At 49.7% G+C, this 22,620-nt stretch overlaps 1 protein-coding gene across 6 annotated transcripts in view; it reads left to right on the forward strand.

Annotated features, from left to right (window-relative positions):
- SNX29 (sorting nexin 29) overlaps positions 1 to 22,620 on the forward strand; it is a 401,127-nt gene that overhangs the window by 93,710 nt on the left and 284,797 nt on the right. For all 6 annotated transcript variants that reach the window (XM_084763168.1, XM_084763169.1, XM_084763172.1 and 3 more), the window contains 2 exons: positions 12,533 to 12,596; positions 14,587 to 14,715. In XM_084763168.1, the coding sequence (XP_084619294.1) occupies positions 12,533 to 12,596; positions 14,587 to 14,715 (193 nt within the window). The remainder of the gene's footprint in view (positions 1 to 12,532; positions 12,597 to 14,586; positions 14,716 to 22,620) is intronic.

Consider the following 22,620-nt stretch of genomic DNA (forward strand, 5'->3'; position numbering starts at 1 on the left):
TGCCAGGGTATTGCTGGGCTATGTCGTAGAGAGCTTTCCTTCAGGTGTTGTGAGTCTGACACAATGTCTTAAGAGGGAGAGGTGTTAGGGAGACGGTTCAGCCATGACATTACCTCTGCATCATCATAGAACCTGAATCCAGATTTCTAGAAGGCCCAGAACCAGGCATCATGGCAGTCTTGTGTAACTCCTTTTCTAGGGAGGCAGAGGCAGGTATCCATGAAGCTCACTGGCCAGCCCGCTTAGCTGAGTCAGCCAGCTCCAGGTTCAGTAAGAGGACTTGTCTGTAGAGATACAGTGGAGAGCAGCTGAGGAAGACTCCTGATGTCAGCTTCTGGCCTCTGTGCACACTCCTACACATGTACACACACATACCCATGCACGCACACACAAGTACATGCATATACACACTCACAAATACACATACAGAGACACACACTGCATATATAAAGAAATGGTGAAGGAGCTGGTGCTTCAGGAAGAGGAACCTTTCACTTTAGCCCATGTCCAAGGTCATCTGTAGCTTTGAGAAGGCCCCAGAGCTGTTAATAGCTGTTGTGAAGTCTCGACTGGCCACATTTTGGCACTGTGCCAAGGTTGAGCTGGTTCCTCCAACCCCTGATGAAGTCCCTACAGCTATTCAGAGTGAAAAAAAGAATTCAAAGTGCTAAAACTGGTAGCTTCAAACAGCTTACAGTTAAGAAAGCTATACTGAATGGTTTGGTGGCCACTGAGGTGTGGAAGTGGGTTTATATTAGAGAGATCATAGGCAAATGGGGCATCATTGGCTATGATGTTTGAAGATGTTTAATATCTGATTGTATTTGAGTCTCCTGGACCACATGTAATGAGGGTGCTATCTGAATAAAATACTAGCTGTTGAATAAAACAGCAGCAACAAATGGTGAAGGAAAAGTTAGATTAGGGTTACTGTTTCAAAGGTTTCAGTTCGTGGCTGATTGTTGTGTTTGGGGCTGTGGCCTTTGGGCAGTGGGAGCTGGAAGCGCTGGAAACCTCTCACCTCTGGGTGAGATCTGGGAAACAAGGAGAGAGGAAGGAAGGCATTTGGTTTCCTATTCAGGACATGTGCCTTCATTACCAAACTTCTGTCCCCCAGATCTCACCTCCCAGGGGGTCCAGAACCTTCCAGCATTTGCACTCTGGACCAAGCCCTCAACACTTAAGACTTTGGGATGAATTAGAATCCAGACCATAGCAAGGTACATGTGTCAACACTGTAGCTTCTCCCAGTACAGTACTTTGTCAGGACCAAGGACAGCGGCCCCCTCCATCTGTCTACAGAGAAAGAGTGGAGGACCTGGCCTCTGTGGTCAGCAAGGGCCTTTGTTTCCTATCTGTGGCTCTGACCTACTTATCTTTGAGACTCGATCTGTTCATCTGAAAAATAGAACAAGTGCCAGCGTATGTCTCTGAAGGTCGTTAGCAGTGTTTGTCTCTGAGGATCCTTGGGAGGGCTGACCTTGTTGGCTTCTGTTGGCAGCTTCCTTTCTCTTCACAGTCACTCCGGCTACCTCTGGATGGCTCCTGCATTCAGGGGAGAGGCAGAGGCAGGATGTGGGGGGTGGGGGTGGCCTTTGTCCCTCAGATGCTGCTGGCTTATGAATGTCAGGGATGCTACTGGTGCTGCTGGTGCTGGAGAGAATGTTCTAGACAGCATCTGCCCAATGTGTTTCTTCAAGCTTATGGAAGAGTTTCAGACTTATTAACGGTGAGGTTTCTGGACCAGCAGTATTGCACCTGCACCACTAGCACTGTTTACTCAAAGGGAGCCAGTGGTTCCTCAGACTCCCCAGGGGTAAAGTCTCAGGCCAAGGTGGGTCCTGTTGGACAGGCCATGCTCCATCTACAGTGATTTAGATGAGTTTTTGTTGGCCCTGGTACACAGCATGATTCTTCCCTCAGGTATGTGTGTATGTGTGTGTCTGTGTCTCTGTGTCTGTGTCTGTGTCTGTCTGTGTTGTATGTTTTGCATATATACCGAGCAGAATCACATGCTATTTCTCAGGCGTTGGTGGGTGGTTTCTGCCTCTCATAGATTCTCATGGAGGTGGCATGGAGGTTGTTATCTTAACCCAGGTGCTTTTCTGGCATCTTCCATACATCGCTCATTGACGCCATGCTTCATGAAGTACTTCTGCGCTCAGCAGCTCCTCTGTGGTGAAGTGGGGAGGAAAGCCTGGTGTGCTTGCTGCTTAGCCCCCACAGCAGTGTTCTTGGGTGTGGCTGTCCTCAGCTTTCCTGTCCACCTCCTGTACCTCCACAAATGACTCTTCAGCCTTATTTCTAGTGCTAGAAACCATTGGAAATGAACAGGGTGGAATAGGTGCTGGCTGTGTGGTATGGGGGCACTGGTAGCTACCACGTGGATTTATGGACATTTACTAAGTGAGATGCAGTGACTTCAAAAACAAAACAACTGTGTCTACTCATTGTGAAAGTAACTGGTGGTCCTTGGGAGTTAAATAGAATTTCTACAGGGCCTCAGCATTCCAGCCCTGGTGTATGCCAGCCAAGGCCTGAAGAGAGAGTTTAGGAAGCCTGGGCACACTGCTCACTAGCACAGGGGACCTGCAGGAGAAGAACACATGGTCAGCAGTGGCCTCATCATAGGATGGAATGCTGTCCAGCCTGAAGAGGAACAGAGAATCTAAGCCTGTTTCAGCCAGGTGAGCCACACACACACAAGATCACAGGTTGGATTTCATTAGGGACTGGAGTTCCTAGGGTGGGTGCGCAAGGTCAAGGAGAGTGGGTGGGGGGGAGAAGAAAAAACTTGCTCAACAGGCAGTGAGCTCTATGTTGGGTGGGGAAGATGTCCCAAACAGATATGCTCATGAGTACTCAACAGCACTAGATTTTCACTTTAAAATGGCTAGTTTTATGTCATGTGAATTTCATCTCAGTACACTGTTAAACAACAACAACAACAACAAAATCCCTCCACTCCTTTAAGTGGCCCTTTAGGACTGTTTTTTCCATTGCTTCCAGGCAACCTCTAAAACGTCTTGGTTTTAGTTTGGTAAATACATCTGAAAAGCTATGCCTTAAAGACTTTAGATAGTAAAATAGAAGACTTTTTCTTTGAGATAGGAAAATATTTACTTTTTTTTTTTTTTTTTTGAGACAGGCTTTCTCTGTGTAGCCCTGTTTGTCCTAGAACTCACTCTATAGACCAGGCTGACCTTGAACTTAGAGATCTGCCTGGGATTAAAGGTGTGTTCCACCACTGCCCACCTAACTTTTCTTAATTTTTACCAGACTATCTCTTGATTTTTTTTAATACTGAGACTATGTGTATATACAGATATAAGAATATATGGATAAAATATTCAAAGTGCAGGAAATGCCCCTTCCAGCAGTTCCCAGTGCCTAGGTGCTGTCTTCTCTAGCCTTTTCTTAGTGGGACAGGCCAGGATGTCAGGGCTCCTGTGGGCCACAGTATTCTTGGGGGAGTTGCTCCAGGACACGCAGTTACTCTGTTCTCTGTCTTCTTGAACTGTTGCTGACATAGGCCCCATCCAGCTCTGCGTGTTTGACAAATCTGCCATGGTGCAGAAAGGTGTGTGATCAAAAAGCCAGGCACACAGTGTTTCTCACTTCAGTATTGTCAACCTGAGACGGGGCCAGGAACTCAAGCCTTGGAGTTTCACAGTGGCTCAGCACAGCCATCAGCCTGCCCCTTAGCGCCAATGAGCAGCAGCTTAGTCTGAGCTCTGTGGGAAGCATGGGTTCCAGCCTTTCAGAGCTACCAGAACTGGGGGCAGCCTGCACTGCACCCTGCCTAGGACAGTGGCCTTTCTCTGTGCCCACGTCCCTCTGAGGAACTCATGCTTGCCTTGTCTTAAACAGCATTTGAGGGAGTTGTCCTGGTGATTAGAGAGATGAAAACTAAGCCTGAGTACAAACTCACAGGCTAGAGCTTAGTCAGGACTAAAGTGCTTAGGGAAAAGGGGGCAGTGGTTATTTGGGAAACACGCTGCCTGTGGCAGAAAAGAATAGGCATTTTATTGAATTCTTGGAGAGTTCTGGAGATTTTCATCATGATGATTGTGTGTGTGTGTGTGTGTGTGTGTGTAGGTGTGCACACACCATGGTGACTTGTAGAGGCTGGTTCTTGCCAACTCTTCTGAGACAGTCTCTGCCTCCCATCCTGCCACAGGAGTGCTGGGCTACAGGTGCAAGTTGCCTCATTTCCTCTGGATTTACATGGATTCTGGGAATCTGAACTCCGGCCCTGATGTTTACTCCCCACCCCATTAAAAGAAAAGGGGTGGTGGTGGAATACATTCCTTTGGTTAAGGGGACTTTCCCATGTAAGATACAACTCATTGACCACCTTGTCCCTGGAGACACCATGACAGGAGCCTGTACCGGTAGGATTTTCCCTTGTCCTAATGAACTAAGGGACAGGCACAATCCATGCATGCTAACAAGGGAGGGGAGGAGCTGGGCAGAAAGTGGCTTCTGTGGCTCAAGGGCTGGAGGTCCTGTGTTTTTCTCTTTATAAGCACATCTCTATCATGGTTTTCAGGGCGTCTGCCTTAAAGATATGTACTGTATGTGTGAGTATATGTGGGGTGCGCTTGACTAACTGATAGACAGGATGGGGATGTTGGGCTTTCTCAACAAGTTGGAGGGTGCCTTCTTCTTTCTTCTGTGCCTAACGTTTTCTTAATTTTCTACCCTGCTGCCATGGGTTTCTCAAATGTTTTGGCCTCTGATTACACAGAAGTAACTGTTTATAAGCCTGATGAGGCCTTGAGTTCATCAGACCTCTGGTTCATTCTCTCTCTCTCTCTTCTTTCTTTCTCTCTCTCTCTTCCTTCCTTTCTTTCATTCTTTCTTTGTTTCTTTCTTTCTTTCTTTCTTTTTTTGAGACAGGGTTTCTCTGTATAGGCTTGGCTGTCCTGGACTCATTTTGTAGACCAGGCTGGCCTCGAATTCACAGAGATCTGCCTGCCACTGCCTCCTTGATTGCTGGGATTATAGGCATGCGCCACCACACCTGGCTAGACCTCTGGTTTTCTAAAGGCAGTTGGAAGAGTTGCTGGAGCCCTCCAGTTGCTGGGTGAGGTGATGGGGTAGGGTGAGGCCATACTCAGCTACCATGCATGTCAAGGGACAGGCTTGACTAGGGAGCCTGCCCTGGGAGTCTGTGTCCCTCCCTTTACTAGCTGCATGACCTGGGTCAGTCCTCGCTCTTGTGTGCCTCTGTCTCCTCCTCTGTTGTAGGTCTGAGTGTACTCTACTGCAGCTACTCCCAATTCTTACCTCGAGAGGCTGTCTGGAAGCCTTGTGCATTGCTGGGCACACAGAAAGCAGCCCATGTGTGGTGGCCTCTGGCCATCTCAGCATTCGGAATTGGCCTGAGATACTTTTGTTTTCTTATTCCTGACTGGTGGGTGGGGCAGGGGAGAGCGAAGAAGGAAACAAGAGGAAGAAACAAGAAAAAGCTAGGATGGGCCTGAGATTGATTTCAAGTTATATTTTGAAGCTCAGTATAGTTTATCCTTTCTCTGGTAGCTAAAAGGAAAGGGAGTGGGCAGGCAGGCAGAAATATAAAAAGCAGGATGTTAAGTTCAAAACGATGATGTAGGTTAAGTATATATCCATAGAAGAACATTTTTTTTTATTTCTGTACACATGGCCTCGTGAGCTTTCTCCTTAAATATAACCAATATGAGCCTCAGGGGAGTGTTTGTAAGAGGCTCTTGAAAGTCTATGGGAAAGATGTTTTACAAAGCCAGAATTACTGCATGGATAGGTTACAGGTGTGAGTGTGTGTACACACCTACCACATCCAGATGTCATCATTTCTTTTTTGGTTTAAAGAGGGATTATAACACCAATTAGCCTCTGGCTTATCCCTTCCCCTCACACCACAATTTAGTTAGTAACTGTGGAATACTTTGTGTGCCCAGGCCAGTGGCGCTGGTTCTGTGTCTCCGGTCGTGTTTAGCCCCCTGTGTGTTGAGGTGCGTTCTTGTTCTTCTAAGCCTCTTGAAATCATATTGAGGGGTCCTGTGGCCATTTTGGGTAGGGCAATAGGCGTGGATTTGTTGGCTGACTCGTAAGTTTGAGGTCATAGCAATGACACGTAGGAACTTTTCATCCTCCCTGCTGTCCTGGCCCCTTCCCTGGTGTATATATGACATCACAGATTCTGTACTTGGGCCTGAATGCCTGTCAGTGGCACAGGAAATTACAGCTGTGAACCTGGTGTTTAGTGCTCTTGGATGAGGCCTTGAACTTGTTATTAAAGGCAATTGGCATTTCTGCCCAGCCCATTTGACACTCAGTTCCTGGCGCCGAGGGCGGGTTTTAGCAGTGGGCCACAGTGAGCCATTTACTCCATTGTTAATTCACGTCTTCATCTGACCCTCGATTCATTTAACAGCTTTCAGGTGTGCTGTGCTCAGGTGCTGTGCCAGGCACTGGGCCTCCCGTTCCCTAGGGTCTCTTAGGGTGGCTGGGCTGAGACTCTGGTGGCCTGAACTCCTAGCTTCCACCAGACAACTGATGTGTGTGCATGTGAGAGGAGCTTAGCAAGAAGCGTCCAGATGATGATGGCGGTTGCAGGCCCACTCCAGTTTAGAAGACAGAGGCATACTCGTAGGAGCCTGGCAGCTGAGGAGGCTGGGCTTGGATGGTTGCCTGTTTCTATAGTTGCATGGTCTCTTCAAGGCAGCCTGCACCTTTTGCTCCTGCCCTTCAGGGAGCTGCCATGGCTCCTGTGTCCATCAGGAGGCCCTGCCAGTGCTCAAGACAATTAAAACAGATTGTCTGCAGTTTTGATTCTCTGTGGCTTTGCTGCCCCAGTTTGAGACTGTAGGGCTTTGACACGTGTGACATTTTACTCAGTGGGCTTTATGTGCCAGTGTCTGCCTTTGTCCTGTTTAGGTTTTGCACCTGGTGACTAAGAACCAGAACAAATTGCCCAAAAGTTTAATTTCTCCTTTAAGGATGTCAATGCCAACTTGGCCTTTTGGCAAACGAGCTTTTAGCTCAAGGACCTTGCGGGCTGACTTAGAACTAGGTGCTCTTTGACTTGATGCATCTGTTTCCACCTACCTTTATCTCTCAAATCACAGATAGTGGCCCATTCATTTTCAGAAAATTCTATATGATTGCTCAGTTTGAGTCAGCTGTCACCAATGTCTCCCTGTGGTAGAGGGGCTGGAAGCCTGTGGCAACAGAGAATGGGAGCTGGCCTGGGAATAAGCTAGGGCAGGCCTTTGACTCTCAGGTCTGCCACAGAGAGAGCCAAGGTGAACCAGGGGAGGGCAATTTGAGGAAAACTTGAAGGGCAGCTCTGAATTGGAATTTGGATAGGCTTTTCAGGAGCATGTGCTAAAACACAGAGACAGGTGAGGAGAGCAGGTTTGATGTGGTTGGAAAAAGGGAAGGATCAGGCCAGTGTTGAACTCACAGAGCTCTGCCTCCTTGGTGCTGGCTTTAAAGGAGAGTGTCACCACAACTGGCCCAGCTCTTTCCCTCTCCTCTCTAGTCCCTTGTCTGGGTACAGCCAGTGACCCACAGTGATTGGCCCAGTGTCAAGACCACATGCATAGCTGCAGAGAGCTCCCTTTATCTCTTATTGTGGGGGACAGTGTTGAAGTAAGTGGAGAGGGGGGCAACACGTGCTGTCATCTTGTGAAACTGTGGACAGTATACAACTGGGTGAGTGCAGGGGAGGGCAGGACTCCCATGGAATGATACAGACCATGGCCCTACCCCATCCTTAAGCTGTTAGCCAAGGTTCTCCCACTGGGCAAGCTGAGAGGCAAAGTGGCTCTCTCTTGGGGGCTGGGGAGCTGAGGTCTGGGTGCCCCGAGTGGAGCCTCCACCGGCTGCCTGTGCTTGACAAGCTTGTTCACTTCAGCGGGCCTTGATGTGCAGCCACTAAGGTGGGTCCGGCTGTCCTTTCTTTGCTTTCATATCAGGAGAACCGAAGGAGTGTTTGCTCATATACTTGTGGTTTTGACTGCCTCATTTCCCATATTTAAGCACTCTTCTACCTGAGATTATTTCCATTCATGGCAGAAGTAGAGCTTGAAGTTGTGTTTTCTGCTTCCAAAATGGTTCCTTGCCGTGGCAGCATTCGTGGACAAAGCCATATTTTGTGCAGTGGTTGGAAAAACTTTATCCCAGATCAATTTCTGACAGCTGAAGTTGACATTCTCCTGTGTGTATGACTGGATTTGCAGCTCACTCTTCTCTAGCCAAGCAAAGACCTGCTTTCGAGAGATGGCCATGGCCCTTCAGCCTCTGGAGAGGGACTGGCTGGCATGGCCAGGATCCATGGAGGCTGGGAGTCAGAGCCTCTCCTATGTGTTTTTCTGGGGATTGCGCCTCAGTAAAGAGTCAGGAACCACAATGACAGAGACTAACAACTAAAGGGCCCCGCCATGCTGGAGAGACAGTTACACACTGGGGAGAGAGAGCCTCTGCTTATGCACACTTCTGAGATTGGTGGCTGGTGATTGTCACATGTCACTGCTGCCCTGGAAGGCACAGGCCAGCCAGCAGAGTAGCAAGCATGAGTTTCATATCATAGTCTGTCAAAGAGCATTAGGGCCCTGTCCTCTGCACCACTGCAGTGCTGTGGAGTCTGTGCAAGGCAGGAGGGGAGCTAACAGCTTTCTCTCTGTGGTGCCATCAGCCGGGTGTTGCTTTGTCTGCACTTGGGATGGTTGTCTATCCCTTTGACGTTTGTGCAGGTTAGTTCAGGGTCCCTCCAGGAGTCTGCAAACAGTGTGTGGGGCAGGCATGGTTCCGCTGTTGCTGCCTGGTAGCCCAGTGGATGCCGTTTGACCCTGTGTGGGGAGCTCTCTTCTCTGCTCTGCCGCTTTACAGCAGAGAGAGTTCTCAAGAGTTTCCTTTTATCGGCCGAGGTTGAGGTGCACAGGGGCTTAGTATATATATGCCCATGTTTCCACAAATGGGCCCAGCATAAATGGGTGGCACCATGATTCCACCTTCTGTCCCTGCCACTGAAGGGAAGGGGTAGCGAGAGCCTTCAGGAGTCCCTGTTAGATGCCACTGTGTCCCAGACACCTCATTAATCCTAACAGCGCTTCTGTGAGATGGCGTCGAGGTTTGTCTGGTTCTTGTTGTTGAAACAAGGCCTCATGTAGCCCAGGCTGGCTTCAAATTCCCTGTGTAGTCAAGGATGGCCTCGGACTCTTGCTCCTGCTGCCTCTCCCTCCCACACGGTGGGGGGTTATTGTGTGTTGCTGGTATGTGTGCCTCCATGCTTCATGACACAGAGACTGCTGAGATCCCAGTTTATCCTTAGGGCGCCACTCAGGCAGGGGCTGGGCTCCGAGGTCGGCGCCTGACTGCAGAGACTAAATCCTCTAAGTACTGAGGCTGAGTGGCTGCCCAGTGCTAGGCAGAACCCTGCCCAGGTTGCCTGTGACAGGGGCCGAGTGGGGCTTCAACTTAGGGCTGCTGGCCCCAGAGCCTGTTGGTTGTAACTTGCTGTGGATTTTCTTCTGTTACTGGAATGGAAGCTTCTAGAATCCATATCTGAGCTTCCTCTTGCCCTTTACATCTGCCCACAGGACAATTTCAACCGTCGTAGGTGGTAGAGGTTTGAGGTATTGGGTATTCTGAAGAGACTGTCACAATCTGTTTCCTGCTCTGTGGTATAGATTGCCCTCGACAGGAGGCGGTGAGACTAGAAACAAGGCTTGCTGGGCAGAGGCGTCGTAGCTTCACAGAAAGTGCTATTATTGTCATTGGATTTCTGTATGTGTGTATTATTTATTCATTTGTAGTTAGCATATAATGTAATGAGTTTCATTGTGCCATTTCCATAATTACATGTCATTATATTTTCCCTCTCCATTTTCCTCCTGTTCTCCCGTTGCTGTCCCCTTCCTCTATTGAGTCGCCCTCCTGCTTTCATGTCCCACGTGCTCATCACCTTTTCACCCTGCTTCTCTTCCTTTTCTCTCACAGTCTGTCTTTTCTATGACCTACACACGCACACACACACACACACACAGACACAAAGAAAACATGTGACATTTGTCATTTGGAGCTTTGCTGTTGCCTTTAGAAGTAGGAAGTTAGGTCGGAATGGCCTCTCTGGTCCCTCAGTTTTCTGGAGTCAAATCTAACACCATGGTTGAACAGGCAGTGAGAGGGATCCCAGGAGCTGCGATGTGTGGCATGGTGCTGTGTGAACGTGAGGAAGAGCAGGGTGACTCACAGTCTCACACCCACAGCTGCTGTGGGGCAAGGCAGGGAGGCTTCTCAGAGGGGGCCCACCCTTGCCAGGGCCTGGGCAGGTGGGCCCGGGTTTTCCTATAAAGTAAGTGGAGGATTTAACGTGAAGAAAGATGGATTCTGACCAGGAAATCTGGGAGATAACATCTCTGTGTAATAAAGTCCATCTTAAAGGGAAGTCTAAGCATGGGTTGGGCGACAGTAGTGAAGTCAGAATCATTTGGAGACCCCTCAGGAGGCCTCTGGGCCAGACAGATGCTGTCACTGTGGCTGAGTAGGGGACACTGTTGGACACAGATGCTCAGGATTGTGGGAGGGGCAGAGCAGCTCAGAGGACTGAGGGCTTGTCAGTGTGGCAACACCTGACCTACCAACTCCAGGCCACTTTTTGCTGAGTACACAGGTCCTGGAGGTCACAGTCTGGTCCCAGCTTGGGGACCAGACAACACAAGCAGTTCATGAGTGTCATCCAGCTATGTTGCTGCAGAGTGGAGAGGAGGCAAACAGTGCAGGATCCTCAGTTAGGAGGTTCTGTGCCTTCCAGCCCTAGATGGCAACCGTGAGCGCCCCCTTTCTGTGTGGTTCATGCCCAGCTTAGACCTCCAGTGGGGAAGAAAACCTGGAGGAAAACTCAGAATCCGCGCAGGTCCTGGAGTGGATGAGTAGCCAAGCTTGCATCCACAGTGCCCTCAGCACTGCCTGGCTTGCTGAAGATGGAGCCCAGGATGCTAATGCTGCCTGCTGCTGATAGAAAGTGAATCTGTCATTCTATTTCCTTCATGGCCACAGCAATGTATGGATACAGCTCCCGCGTTGGTTTTCCTCTCTACGCTTATCAATTAAGCTAACATTCCAAGTGGTGGCAGCAGTTCGCATTTCTCCCTGAGCTTCCTGCTGCAGCCTGTGAGAGTGTAGCCTGGAGACACCCCTGTCTCAATCTCATCTGGTCTCTGGCTCCCCTTGTGTCTGAAGGGAGGCCACACAGAGGCTGGGACACTGGAGCGAGGCTCTGAGCAGGGACCCTGATGACCAGGGCCAGAGCAGAAACCTCACTGAGTTGGCTTCAAGTGAGCTTGTGGTGGTCGCTGTTACTCACCATTAGGAACCATCCTTGGACAGCCATCTTCTTCCTCAGATCAGGTGGGCGCTTAGCTCTCCCCGGGAAAGCACTTGCACCAGGAGGTAGATGGATGAGTTAGCGAATGGCTGAGCCCTGGGCAGAGTGTGGCTGGGTATTCAGGGCTCAGTCCTGCCTGTGGTCTGCCCTTGGCCTCACCTAGGGCCTCCTTTCTGTTGCTCAGGGCTGCTCGATTGGGTCATAGATTCACAACTTTCCTCTTGTTCCTCAGTCTCACCCTCTTCCAGTCATCTCTAATTCTTGTTAATATCTTTTATGGAAAGGTGTTTCCTAGCTACTTTGGGTATTATGAAAGATTTTAAATTTGAGGAAGTTTGCTAGGATCATCAATGCCCCTGGCTTTAAAACACGAAGCTGGCGACTGAGCCTTTGAGCACCCCTGTCATGGCGCCATCAAATTGGACCCATGTAGTTGGTCTTGGACATAGCATATAATCTTGGACATAGTCAGACACTCCTACTAAATGTGTGGTTTGGACACTGGGCTTCCTAGCAGTCACCGTAGGGGAAATCAGGGAACCAGATAAAGCAGTACTGCCGTCTCCAGTTGGTGCGATGCCTTCAGCGTGCCCACAGCACCAGTGGACAAGCCTGATGGAGGCAGGAAGTGTGGGTGCATATTGCCATTCCCTGTCCCTGAGTGCTTTCCTGTGTGGAAGTGGCCAGAGACCTGGCTTTCCTGAGCGTGTGTGCAGTGTGCGCTGTGTATTGTCAGCTGTGCTCATCTCAGAAGGCAGAGTCAGACAGCCAGATGTTTACTGACCTTAGCTCGAGACTACCTGATGTGCTCTCTGGGCTGGTAAACAGCTGCAAGCGGCAATAATCGCTGCCCACAACAGATGTGGTCTAGGAGCAGAGACTTGGGAAAGCACTCAGAAGCTGTGAGCTGAGTACGTTCTCTCAGGAGAACACCCTTCCTCCCAACACACCCATTAGTTCTCATCTGCCCTTCTGTTTGTGTGGTAGATGAAGGCGGCAGGTGAGCCCATGGGGTCTCGGAGGCCGGGAAAGAATTCTTGCCAGGAACAGGGAACTTAGCTAGACAAGCCATCTGTAGTGACATGTCTTGTGGACAGGCAAGGGACAGCTTCGCAGGGATCATCTGCTCATGTATGTTGCTTTGTTCTCTTCCTTCAGATGAGCTGCGCCAAGCCATCGTGGCCATGATGAACAGAAAGGACGAACTGGAAGAAGAGAATGGGTACTGTGAGGCCACCGCTGGCTCTTTCCCTGACACCTGTGCCCCGAGCGAATGGGTGGAGAGCATGGTGTCTTGCTGCCATAGCTGTGACTGAAAATGTCTTGCCTTACTGTTACTTTAAATTCTTGTGTGTGTGGTAGCCAGCAGCGGGGACTAGATCCTATGAAGCAGGAGTTACAGGCAGTTTTGAGTCGCCTGACATGGGTGGTGGGATCTTAACAAATTTCTTACTTTTCTGGACCACTTCAGTAAGTAGATTTGTTGTGGCTTGCACATAAGCCAGGGATGGAAAACCAACAACAGTGGTGCCATCAGTGCCATCTTCCAACAAGGAGAATGTGGGAAACCAGCCTGTAAAGACAACCCTCACTGATAGGATCCACATCCCTACAATTCAGTGTTTTTTCCATACATTCTCAGATCTGTACAGCCATCCCCATGGTCAATTTTAGAACAGTGCTGTACCACTTCTTTTCAACTCCCTGCCCATGAGGCACTCTTAAAGTGACCTTTAGTTGAGGATCTATAGTCTGTGTTCCTGTCCACTCAAATTGGGCATATGTGGAGTAAGGTGACAATTGGATTCTTTTAATTTTGGTTCTTAATTTTTTTTTCTTCCTTCCCTATTGAAGTCCATACTACCTGTGCAGGTGTCTGAGGTTGACCGTTCTCCCCAGCAGAATCTGTGCTGAGGCCGAGTGGCCAGTGGGAGGCTTGCCTGAGGTTACTCACAGAAGCCTGTCTGACTCAGGGAGGTGGTGGGTGGAGGGTTCCCATGTGCGCTCAGGTGACATGTGCGCTCAGGTCACCCTTCTGTCCTTTACTGGTGGCAGCAGTCACAGTTCTCTGTTGAACCTTATTCTGGGTCTTTGTCCTTCATGGAGACATCCGAAGGCAAAGAAGCACAATTGCTACAACGGAAAAGGCTGCTTCGGGCCACCACAGACTCTAAACAAGAGGCTTCTCGCCACTGCAGGCTCATTTGCTTGCTCTAGCTGGATCGATGCTCTTGAAGAAGCCGTGGAGTTGTCTCCCCTTGAGAAGAAAGACAACAACTGTATGCTGATTTCTTCCTCCCAGATAGCGTCCCCGGGATGTTTCAGTCGGGGGCAGCACGCTCCAGAAGGCGCATGTTCTCCAAGCTCTCAGAGGGCTTGGAGGCAGTGGCGCGCCGTGGGGCGTGATGGATCTGAAACATCCCGAGGTTCACAGCAGGCATCCTCTGGATGTGGCCTGTCAATATGCCTCAGTTGGTTTTCTAGAAACAGCCATTTAGGCGCAGTGAAGCAGAACCATGTCTGATTTATCGTAGGGTGGTAACTTGTGATTCTTCCTAGAACTGCTACCCCTGGTCATTTTCTGGGGACAGGAAATGTGTGGGCATTCTATAAAAGCTAAAAGGTATAGAATATAAGGTAATGCCTTGCTAATGTGTACACCATAGAGTGCTGTACTCCCTAGCTTAGTCTGTGCTGTGTCTAATACATACTCCATAGAGCGCCTTACACACTGCCTTACATGGAGGCTGCAGTGACCTGTGGGTCCTGGATAGCCTATGGGCAGCAGCGGAAGCAGGGTCAGGTGTCTGTCCTGGAATCCAAGCAGGTATTCTGTATTTTTCTGCCGCAGAGTACTTCTTCATTTGTGAGATCACTTACCCACTGAGGCTGTGTCAGACCTTCTGCTTAACACCCACGCCTTCGACTGGAGTGTCTTTAAAAGCACCTCCTTGGCGTTTGCTGGGCTCCTTGTTTCCTTGACCTCAGCTGTCCCAGAATCTGACCACAGGCGCCTGCCCTGCGGCTCAGGGTCTTTATCACCCCTGGGCTCTTGGCTTCTGTTTGCTGTCTGCTAACAGCTTAGGTGAGGTAGACCTGCACTGTGCTTGCTGCAGAGCCTGTGGGCAGTGATGAAACTTGCTCTGGGTTAAGAACCCCGCTGTTCTCTGGAGGGCTGGGTGGACAGCCTCTGAACTGCTCCTCTTTTCCAGGTCACTGCGCAATCTCCTTGATGGTGAGATGGAGCACTCAGCCGCACTCAGGCAAGAGGTGGATGCCTTGAAAAAGAAGGTGACAGAGCAACAGGAACGCCATACCACAAAGGTCCAGGCGCTGGCAAGGTAGTCAGGGCAGGGGATGGAGGGGCAAGCATGTGTACCCCAGTCCCACACGTACCTCCCTTCTGTTTGCTTTTGAGAAAAGGCTTGCTATGTATGTAGCCCAGCTGGGCCTCAAACATAGAATCCTCCTGCCTTGGCCTCCAAGTGCAGGGATTACAGGCATGTACCACCACACCTCACTTGTACTTTTAATTAAACAGAAAGGGAATACCAAAGAAAACTACATGTGTTCATTTCCATTTCATGTACTTTGGATGAAAGACGCGCATGCATATGTTTCAAAATCAGGGGCTAACTGATGGGCACTCTCCTGTTTCCTGTCACTCAGTTTGCTCCCTGCTGGCTTAACTAGAGCCAATCCCAGAGATGCTTGTGTGACTGAGGCAGACGTGGGCATGCATGGGAATCCCTTTCCCCTTCCCTATAGGGCTCACACTATATCACAGACAGGGTTTCATATGGCTGTGCTCAGGGTTGCCATCTTCTTTCTAGCTGCTCTTGACGTGTTCCGGTGTGACTGGCCAGGATTGGTTTAGCCAGTCTGCCAATAGCTAGACATTCAGCAGGCTTTCGGTCTTCTGTGATACTCCCCAATGCACAACTGGAGGGCCTGCCATTGTGTTCCCACTAGAGTGTGTTTGGTGAAAGTGGTCCTGGACTTCCTGGTCAAAGTGCAGGCTGTGTCCTGCACAGGTGCTGAGCTGCATGGGCCCCACAGCCTTGTGAGAAATGGTGCTGCTCCTACCTATGTTTGCAGGGGAGTGAAGTTTTGGGTCCCATCTTATCACAGGAGAAAAATTAGGCTAGTGGCTTCTTTAATTATAAATATTATTGAGCCTATTTTTATTTAAGAGACACTATTTTTTCCCTGTGGTATTGTTTATCTTATTAAATAAAATATGATGAATTAAAAATCTTGACTCTTATGAAAAAATCCAGTTTTTTACTCAGTTTGTTCTCCTGTGGACATACTTTTATCTACTGGGCTTATTGTTGGTACCCCATCACTTTTTATTTTACCTCCTTCCTCCATTTTTCCCTGCAAAAGCAGTTCTGGGGTTAGCTGTTTTCTGTAGATCTGTGTGTGGTATTTCGTTGAGGTAATGTGGCATATGATGTTGGCTACACTAATTGGTGAATCTAGCATTTAGGTTGTTTCAGTTTTTCCTGTTTGAGGTGATCTAAGCTGCTTCTCGCTGTGTTAGCTACGTGTCCCTTTGCTGTGACAAAGTACCTGAGGGAAGACACTTAGGGAGGGATGGCTGATTTTGTCTCATGGTTTCAGACTATTTCAGTTCATCTTTCAGAGAAGGCATGGTTGTAGGATGGAAATGTGCCTGCTCACTTCACTGCAGCCGACAGGAAGCACCGGAAGCGGTTGCCATCCTCACGGCCTGCTTCTGCTTTCCAGGCTGTGTATGCCAAAGGCTCTATAACTCCCTAAGCGTGGCCACGCCTGAGGACCCTGCCATCTGAAATCTGTAACATAGGTGGTTCTTTGAAGCTGCTTTTTAATAAAGCCAGGGAGAAGCATGTCCAGAGGCTGTGGTGCTGCGTGCTAGTGACCTTTCACCCGCCTGTAATCAGCACAGTCACCTGGCCTCCTATCCACATTCCATTCCTTGAATCTCTCTCCTTTGCATCTTGATGTGTTGTTTCTAGGGCAGTGGGTTCTCAACCTGTGGGGCACGACCCCTTTGAGAGGAGGAGTAGTTCTTTCACAGGGATGGCCTAAGATCACTGGAAAACACAGATATTAGCATTATGATTCATAACAGGGGTAAAATTACAGTTATGAAGTAGCAATGAAAATAACTTAATGGCTGGGGGTCACCACAACAAGAGGAACTGTAGTAAAGGGTCGCAGCGTTAGGAAGGCGGAGAACCACCGCTCCAGGGCATGAGAGCCAGGTGAGATGCACTCAGCAGAGTGATTGGTTCCTCCTGCACGTTTCCTCGCCTGGCCTCCCACCTCACCTGACCTCACTGGTCAGCCCTGTGGTGTAATGTTGGCCCTTAAGTCTTCGTGACACGGGCTCTGAACACCGGGCAGGCAGGGCTCTTGTCCCTTTTGCTGCTGGCTTGTGTTAGGAGTCAGGTTAGCCTCCATCCCTGGAACTTGTGTTTCTGGGTGACTTGCTTAGCTTCAGCCAGCGTGTGCTTCCTCGTCTGTGCTGAAGAGGATGGTGTTACCCACTGATGCAGGCAGAGGAGGAAGGCTGTGGGGTCTTGGGATACCTGACAAGCTGCTATGCATGTTTTTTACTGAGTGCTTTTTAGCTGTGGTAATCCTAGGGGAACTTTTATCCTGCACGTGGCTAGAGAAGCCACAGTTTTGTAGTACGAAGCCCTCCTACCTGTGCGTGAGGTGCTCTGTAAGGAGTGTGGATGTTGGCAGTTTGCAGGTCATCTGTCAAACAGACAAGTATTTTAATGCCCAAGTCACGAAACTTCACAGACTACCAGAGACCAGTCAGATGCAAAGTACACAGGGTCTTTTTTATTGCTCTTGCTCCAGAGCAAGGGCTGTCCGTTCTCCATAGGCTGAGGAAAGTGAGCAGCCTTGACTCCTTCGAATACAAGGTTTTTAAAGGCAGAAACCGCAAGTGGGACTTTCCCAGCCTTGGCATCACGTAATTGGGTAAGGGGCTTAGGGGAAGTTGGCCTTAACTGATAAGGTAGAGGGCAGAGGAGCTCTGAGTCATGCTGCAGGGGACTCCTAGCTAGACATTTCATCTGCTGTAGCTGTTACACTGCGGGTCCCCCACACAATTGGGTAAGCGGAAGCTGGCCCTAATCTGATATAGTGAGCTTTTGTTTGGATCTCAGGGAAGTGAGCCCCTGGTCTAGCTCCCAGGGAAGTTGACTGCAAGCTGATTAAGCATAGGGCAGGGAGGGGGCTTCTGCTCAGGGAAGCTAGCCCTTGTCCAGTTCCCACCGTATTCCAAAAAGAGAGAGCTGCAGAAAGCACGTGAACAGCTGTCCATGTTGCCAGGCAAATGGGTGTACTCAAGCAGTTGTCACCTGGGGACTGGAAGGGCTGCGTGACACAGTCACACTGGGGCAGTGACTGTCATAGGCTGAGGCTCATGCATGTGCTGGGCCCCCCTCTTCTAACCGACCCCCACTCCCCAGGTGAGGAGGCACGATGGGTTAGTGGCTTAGGATACAGGTGTTGGCAATGGACTTAAGGGTGTGGTCTTGTTCCTGGCTAGTTATGTGATCTTGGGTGAGTTTTTAAACCTCTCCTTCAGCTTTCTTAGTTGTAAACTGGGGAAAAGAAAACCCCAATGAATTATAACACGGATAAACAGAGACCACGAGAGACTATTTTTGCTAGTTCAGTAAATACACGTTCTACATAGGTAATACATGTTAGCTACCATCACTCATCAAAGGTAATATTCTAATAGCAACAAGGCAGAAAGAGTGAACAGCTAGGCTGTGTCAGACCACCCAGACCCGTGTGTGTGAACGCGTGTTCTGCTAGCTGAAATATACTGAGCACATTTAGCATTCGATTATTCCTTTTGCTTAAAAGTAACTAAGGACTTTCATCATCTGCTATGGCTCAACAAAGACCAAGGGCATGTAACTTGTGCAGATCTGTTGTGGCCTGGCTGCCATTCACTCCTGATGAGTGGCATTATAATCAGGTGCAGTTAAGGCTGTGGAAGTCACAGCTCTCTAAATAATTGATTGACTTGCTTCCAGCTGGGACACAGATGTTAAAGGAGAGAAGTCTAAATTTACACGAGCGGTCCCTTTTAAGGAAGTGTTTTAGTCTCTGATCTCATGGGGCAGAACACGCAGAAACGACTGCCTCCATGTTCTAGAAGCTGGAAGGCTATGGTTGAAGGCCTGTCCTTGCCAAGGGCCTTCTGGCATGTCAGAGCATGACAGAGAGTGTGAAGGAAGAGGCGGCTGATCTGCTTTTATACACGTTTCATGTAAACCGTGGATGAGGACAGAGCCCTGTGACCTACCTCATCAGTGCTTTTAAAAAATTACTCAAGTTTTTATGCATCTGAATATTTTGTTGTGTATGTCTGTGCTGCAAGTGTATTTCTTGTTCCTGTGGAAGCCAGAAGAGGGTGTTGGATCCCTAAAACTGGGGTTCCTGGAAGTTGTAAGCCTCCACATGGGTGCTGGGACCTGAACTTGGGTCCTTTGCAAGAGCAATTGAACTGCTAAGCCATCTGTGCAGCCCCTGGTCAGTCCCCCATAGCTATCTCTCAGCATTGCTGTGTCAGGGACTGAGTTTCACACACATGACTTTAGGGAGATAGGGCCAAGGTCATTGGGTCACTCTGGGAGCATTTTCTGTTTCTGCTCATTGTGTTATCACAATGTGACAAATCATCTCTCCACTTTGTCTCCTGAAACAGCAAGTGTTCAGAATTTCCCATGATTTCTGTGAGCTAGGAGTCTGGGGATGGACGAGAGCCTTTCAGGAAGTAGAGGCTGAGTTGCTGGCCAGAGGTGGTGTGCTTGAAGCCTTGACTGGGACTAGGGGCCTGCTGTCCCGCATGTGCCTGTCTGGCTGCCAACAGAGGCCTTGGGTTCCTAACCAGAAGGCTTCTGTAGGCTGTTCACAGTGTGGCAGGTGCCTCAGGTGGAGGCCTTGAGGTTTCTGTCACCTTGGAGAGCATGCTGTGTTCTGAGGTTACACAAAGTAGCCCTGGCAGTATGGGGGGAATGGCGCTGAGAGCCAGGGTCAGTGGAGTCCACCTCAAAGCCTGCCTGTCACTGTGAACAGGCTTCAGATTACCTGGAGGCCACAGGGCCCGCCCTCCTGAGCAGCAGAGCCAACTGGAAAGCCACGTGTCCTGAGGTGTTGCTTCATATGACCTGGGTGCCTTGGAATTTCCTAATCCAGTCTGCAAGTGGAGGCCTGGGAGAGTCAGCGGCGTGTTCTGAAGGCCAGGGGCCTGCTGCTCTGTCCAGGCTGACAGCGAGGAGCCCAAGGGCAGCAGAGGACCACCCAGCAGTCAGGCAGAGAGAACATCGGCCTTCCCCTGGTTCCTTTGCTTTGTTTGGAGGCCTCAGTGGAAGGATGAAGCCTGGTTGTCCTGGGAAGGGCTCAGTGGTTTGCCCGGTCCACTAATTTAGATGCTAACTTTCTAGGAAATACCTTCTTGAACACCCTGAATAGAGATTTAATCAGATACTGGGATATCTATGACCCAGCCAGTTAGATCCTCATGTTGTAGAAAATGGGTTTTTAACCATCTAGTTATTATTATGGCGGCTATTATTGCTATTATTTAGCCCACTACCATATCAATAAAAGATATAGACACCTGTTAGATTTTTAATATGCCTTAAGCTCTGGGGCTGGGCAGAAACTATCCCCCTAAGCTATCTTTTACTTCCCAGCCCCACATCCCATGCCAGTTGCTATAATAATTCCTAGCTGGGCTACTTCCCACCCAATATCCCATAAACCCTTGCACACGTTTCTCAGCTAGCCTGCTTTCCTCCATCATCGGGCCTCAGAGCAGGCTCCTCCTGGCCGCGTGCTATTTGTTCATGCTAACCCATGGCAGCTCTGCCTCCTCTTCTCCTCTCCTCTCCTGTCTCTCCCTGTGATCCTCCTGACCTCTGAGCCCTCGAACCCCAGCTCACTTCTTCCCTGCCCAGGCGTAGATACTTGTTCCCATCAGGGACACTTTGGAGGCAGGTCACACAGTGTTATTTTGTTGTACTTGAGGATTTGTTCATAGAACAGTAAGAATCTGGGGGGTGGGGCGCAAGCAATTAGTTAAAGACAAAGCACCAGCCCATGCCGCAACACCCTTACACTGCACGGTCTTCCCTGTGCCTCTTCATCTCCCAGGCTCTCCGTGCAAGGTTCACACAGCTGCTTTATCCCTTGGGCACCTTGATGGGGTCTAGGAAGGGTGTGTGGCCAGGCTGATGTGTGTTCCTGACTGACACGAGGGAAGCTAACCTGCGCGTTGATGGATCTCTGTTCCTGTAAGGGCGGATTCTCACCCAGGGTAGCAACACACAATGGAGAGAGAGGGGAGCCAGCTCTCCCTGTAGGTGGCATCCGAGCCGCTGAGTCCAGCCTTTCATCTGGTGCTCTTTGTTACTTTATCCAGATTGCAGCTGGTTTCCTCCTGTTATGTTCTAAGGGTTCATGTTTGAATGTTAGGGGCAGACTGAGTCGTGTTTTTTCTGGGCTTAAGTACATCTGTCCCCTTGACAGTTAACCTGCCAAGGTGTGGGCAAGCATTCTGGAAGACAAACACTGAGGATTGTTTCTACAGCACTGTTTGGAGAGCTGCTTCCTGTCTCCTCTAGGGACCTGCTTCCGTCCTGTTAGTATTTTCTCTCTCTGTGCGCTTCTGCGGTCTAAGGAGGAAAGGAAGTTAGTAGTGCGCAGGCTTCCCCAAGCCCGCACCCAGCTCCAGTTCTTCCCCTTCCAGGAGCTTAATGGGGGTGGCACACGACATTGTCCGAGTCCTGTCCTCCTCATGTTAAGGCAGTAACACCCCCCCCCAACCCCCGCTGTGTCTGCCCCTCAGCTGAGACGCACTCAATGCAGGGGACTCTGCTCCTGAGTCTGTCACTTCGCTTATAACGTCTCAGATTTGTTCCCAAGCTGGCGTTCTTTGGCAGACAAAACCTGCCAGACCTGTTGCTATCGCTGGAGATGTAAGAATGAGTCACTGTCTCGAGGTGCTGTTGTCTCACCTGGGTGCTCTGAGGAGCTCAGCAGCTCTCTCCATGACCTTCACCTTTGTGAACTCCCTTGTGGTCCTCCCCCAGGCTTTCCACACAGAACATAGGCGGCATCTGCTAGCAGGGCCTCACCGTTCGTCCTCAGGAGTAGACGGCCATGAACAATAGCCCCACCAGGTGTCTGCAGCCACAGTGTGCCTGGAGGTTTCTTTCCTGACTGGCATTATTGGGAGGTGTGACTTAATGCTTCTCTCAGGTGACTTTGTCATTGCTGTGACCAAGTATCCGATGAGCACCTTGAGGGAGGAAGGGTTTATGTGGCCCACAGTTTTACAGTCCATCACGTGGGGAAGGCGTGGGGGCAGGAGTCTGAGTGAGACTCCTTACATCGCAGCCACAGAAATGGAGCTGAGCTCAGGTTCTCCTTCACCCCTTCCCGAGCTGGGCTCCTGTCAGCCTGTGGGTTTGCATCTGGGTGTAATGGTGCTGTCTCTCAGCATCTGGCACAATTCTCGGCTCTACATGGCCCTGCATATTGAACCTCCTTTCTTCTTGGTTGGTGCTTGGCTGTGGATAGTTCTGGATTCTGGGGCTGACCTGAGTTTTGGGGTCCATTCTTTGTCCAGAGCATCTTGGAGCCCTTGACACACCTTTATTTGGCCACCAGCTTCCCTGGGTGTTGCTTTTCCAGCCCTGCCTGGCCAGTGTCTATTCTCTTGTTTAGTGCTCTCGTTCAGTTGCTGGCCAGTGAGATCTTCACGATGGTGTTCGCTTGTGAGAGCGAGGGCCCCTTGGCACCGCTTAGAGGGCGTCGGCATGTACAGGAAGGACAGACCAGGGACCTCGGGGTATAGTGAGAATTCTGGAAATTTGTTTTCTTTTAAAAAATCCATAGAAATATTATAAGATTATGCTTTCATTTTAATCCCAGGTGTGAGGCTATTGGGCTGCTTCGCGCAGTAGCTGACTGTGATTTGCCTCTGCTCTAGCACAGGCGTGGTTTTGCCAGCTGCAGACAGTTTCTGAGATTGTATGAGGTTTGGAACTCTGGGTATTTTTCAGAGGGTATTAATGCTAGGGCCCTGAGAGGTGGGGTGTGTGGTTATTGGTTATACATGGAGGTTGGTTGTAGTTTGTTAGTAGTTTTGCTCAAGGAAGAAACAAGAAAAAAAAGCATTAGATTGTGAGATCTCTGTTTCCCTTGCTCTTCTCTGT

This window comes from Acomys minous (assembly GCF_964271855.1).
Source record: "Acomys minous genome assembly, chromosome: 16".
NCBI classification, from domain to species: Eukaryota; Metazoa; Chordata; class Mammalia; order Rodentia; family Muridae; genus Acomys; species Acomys minous.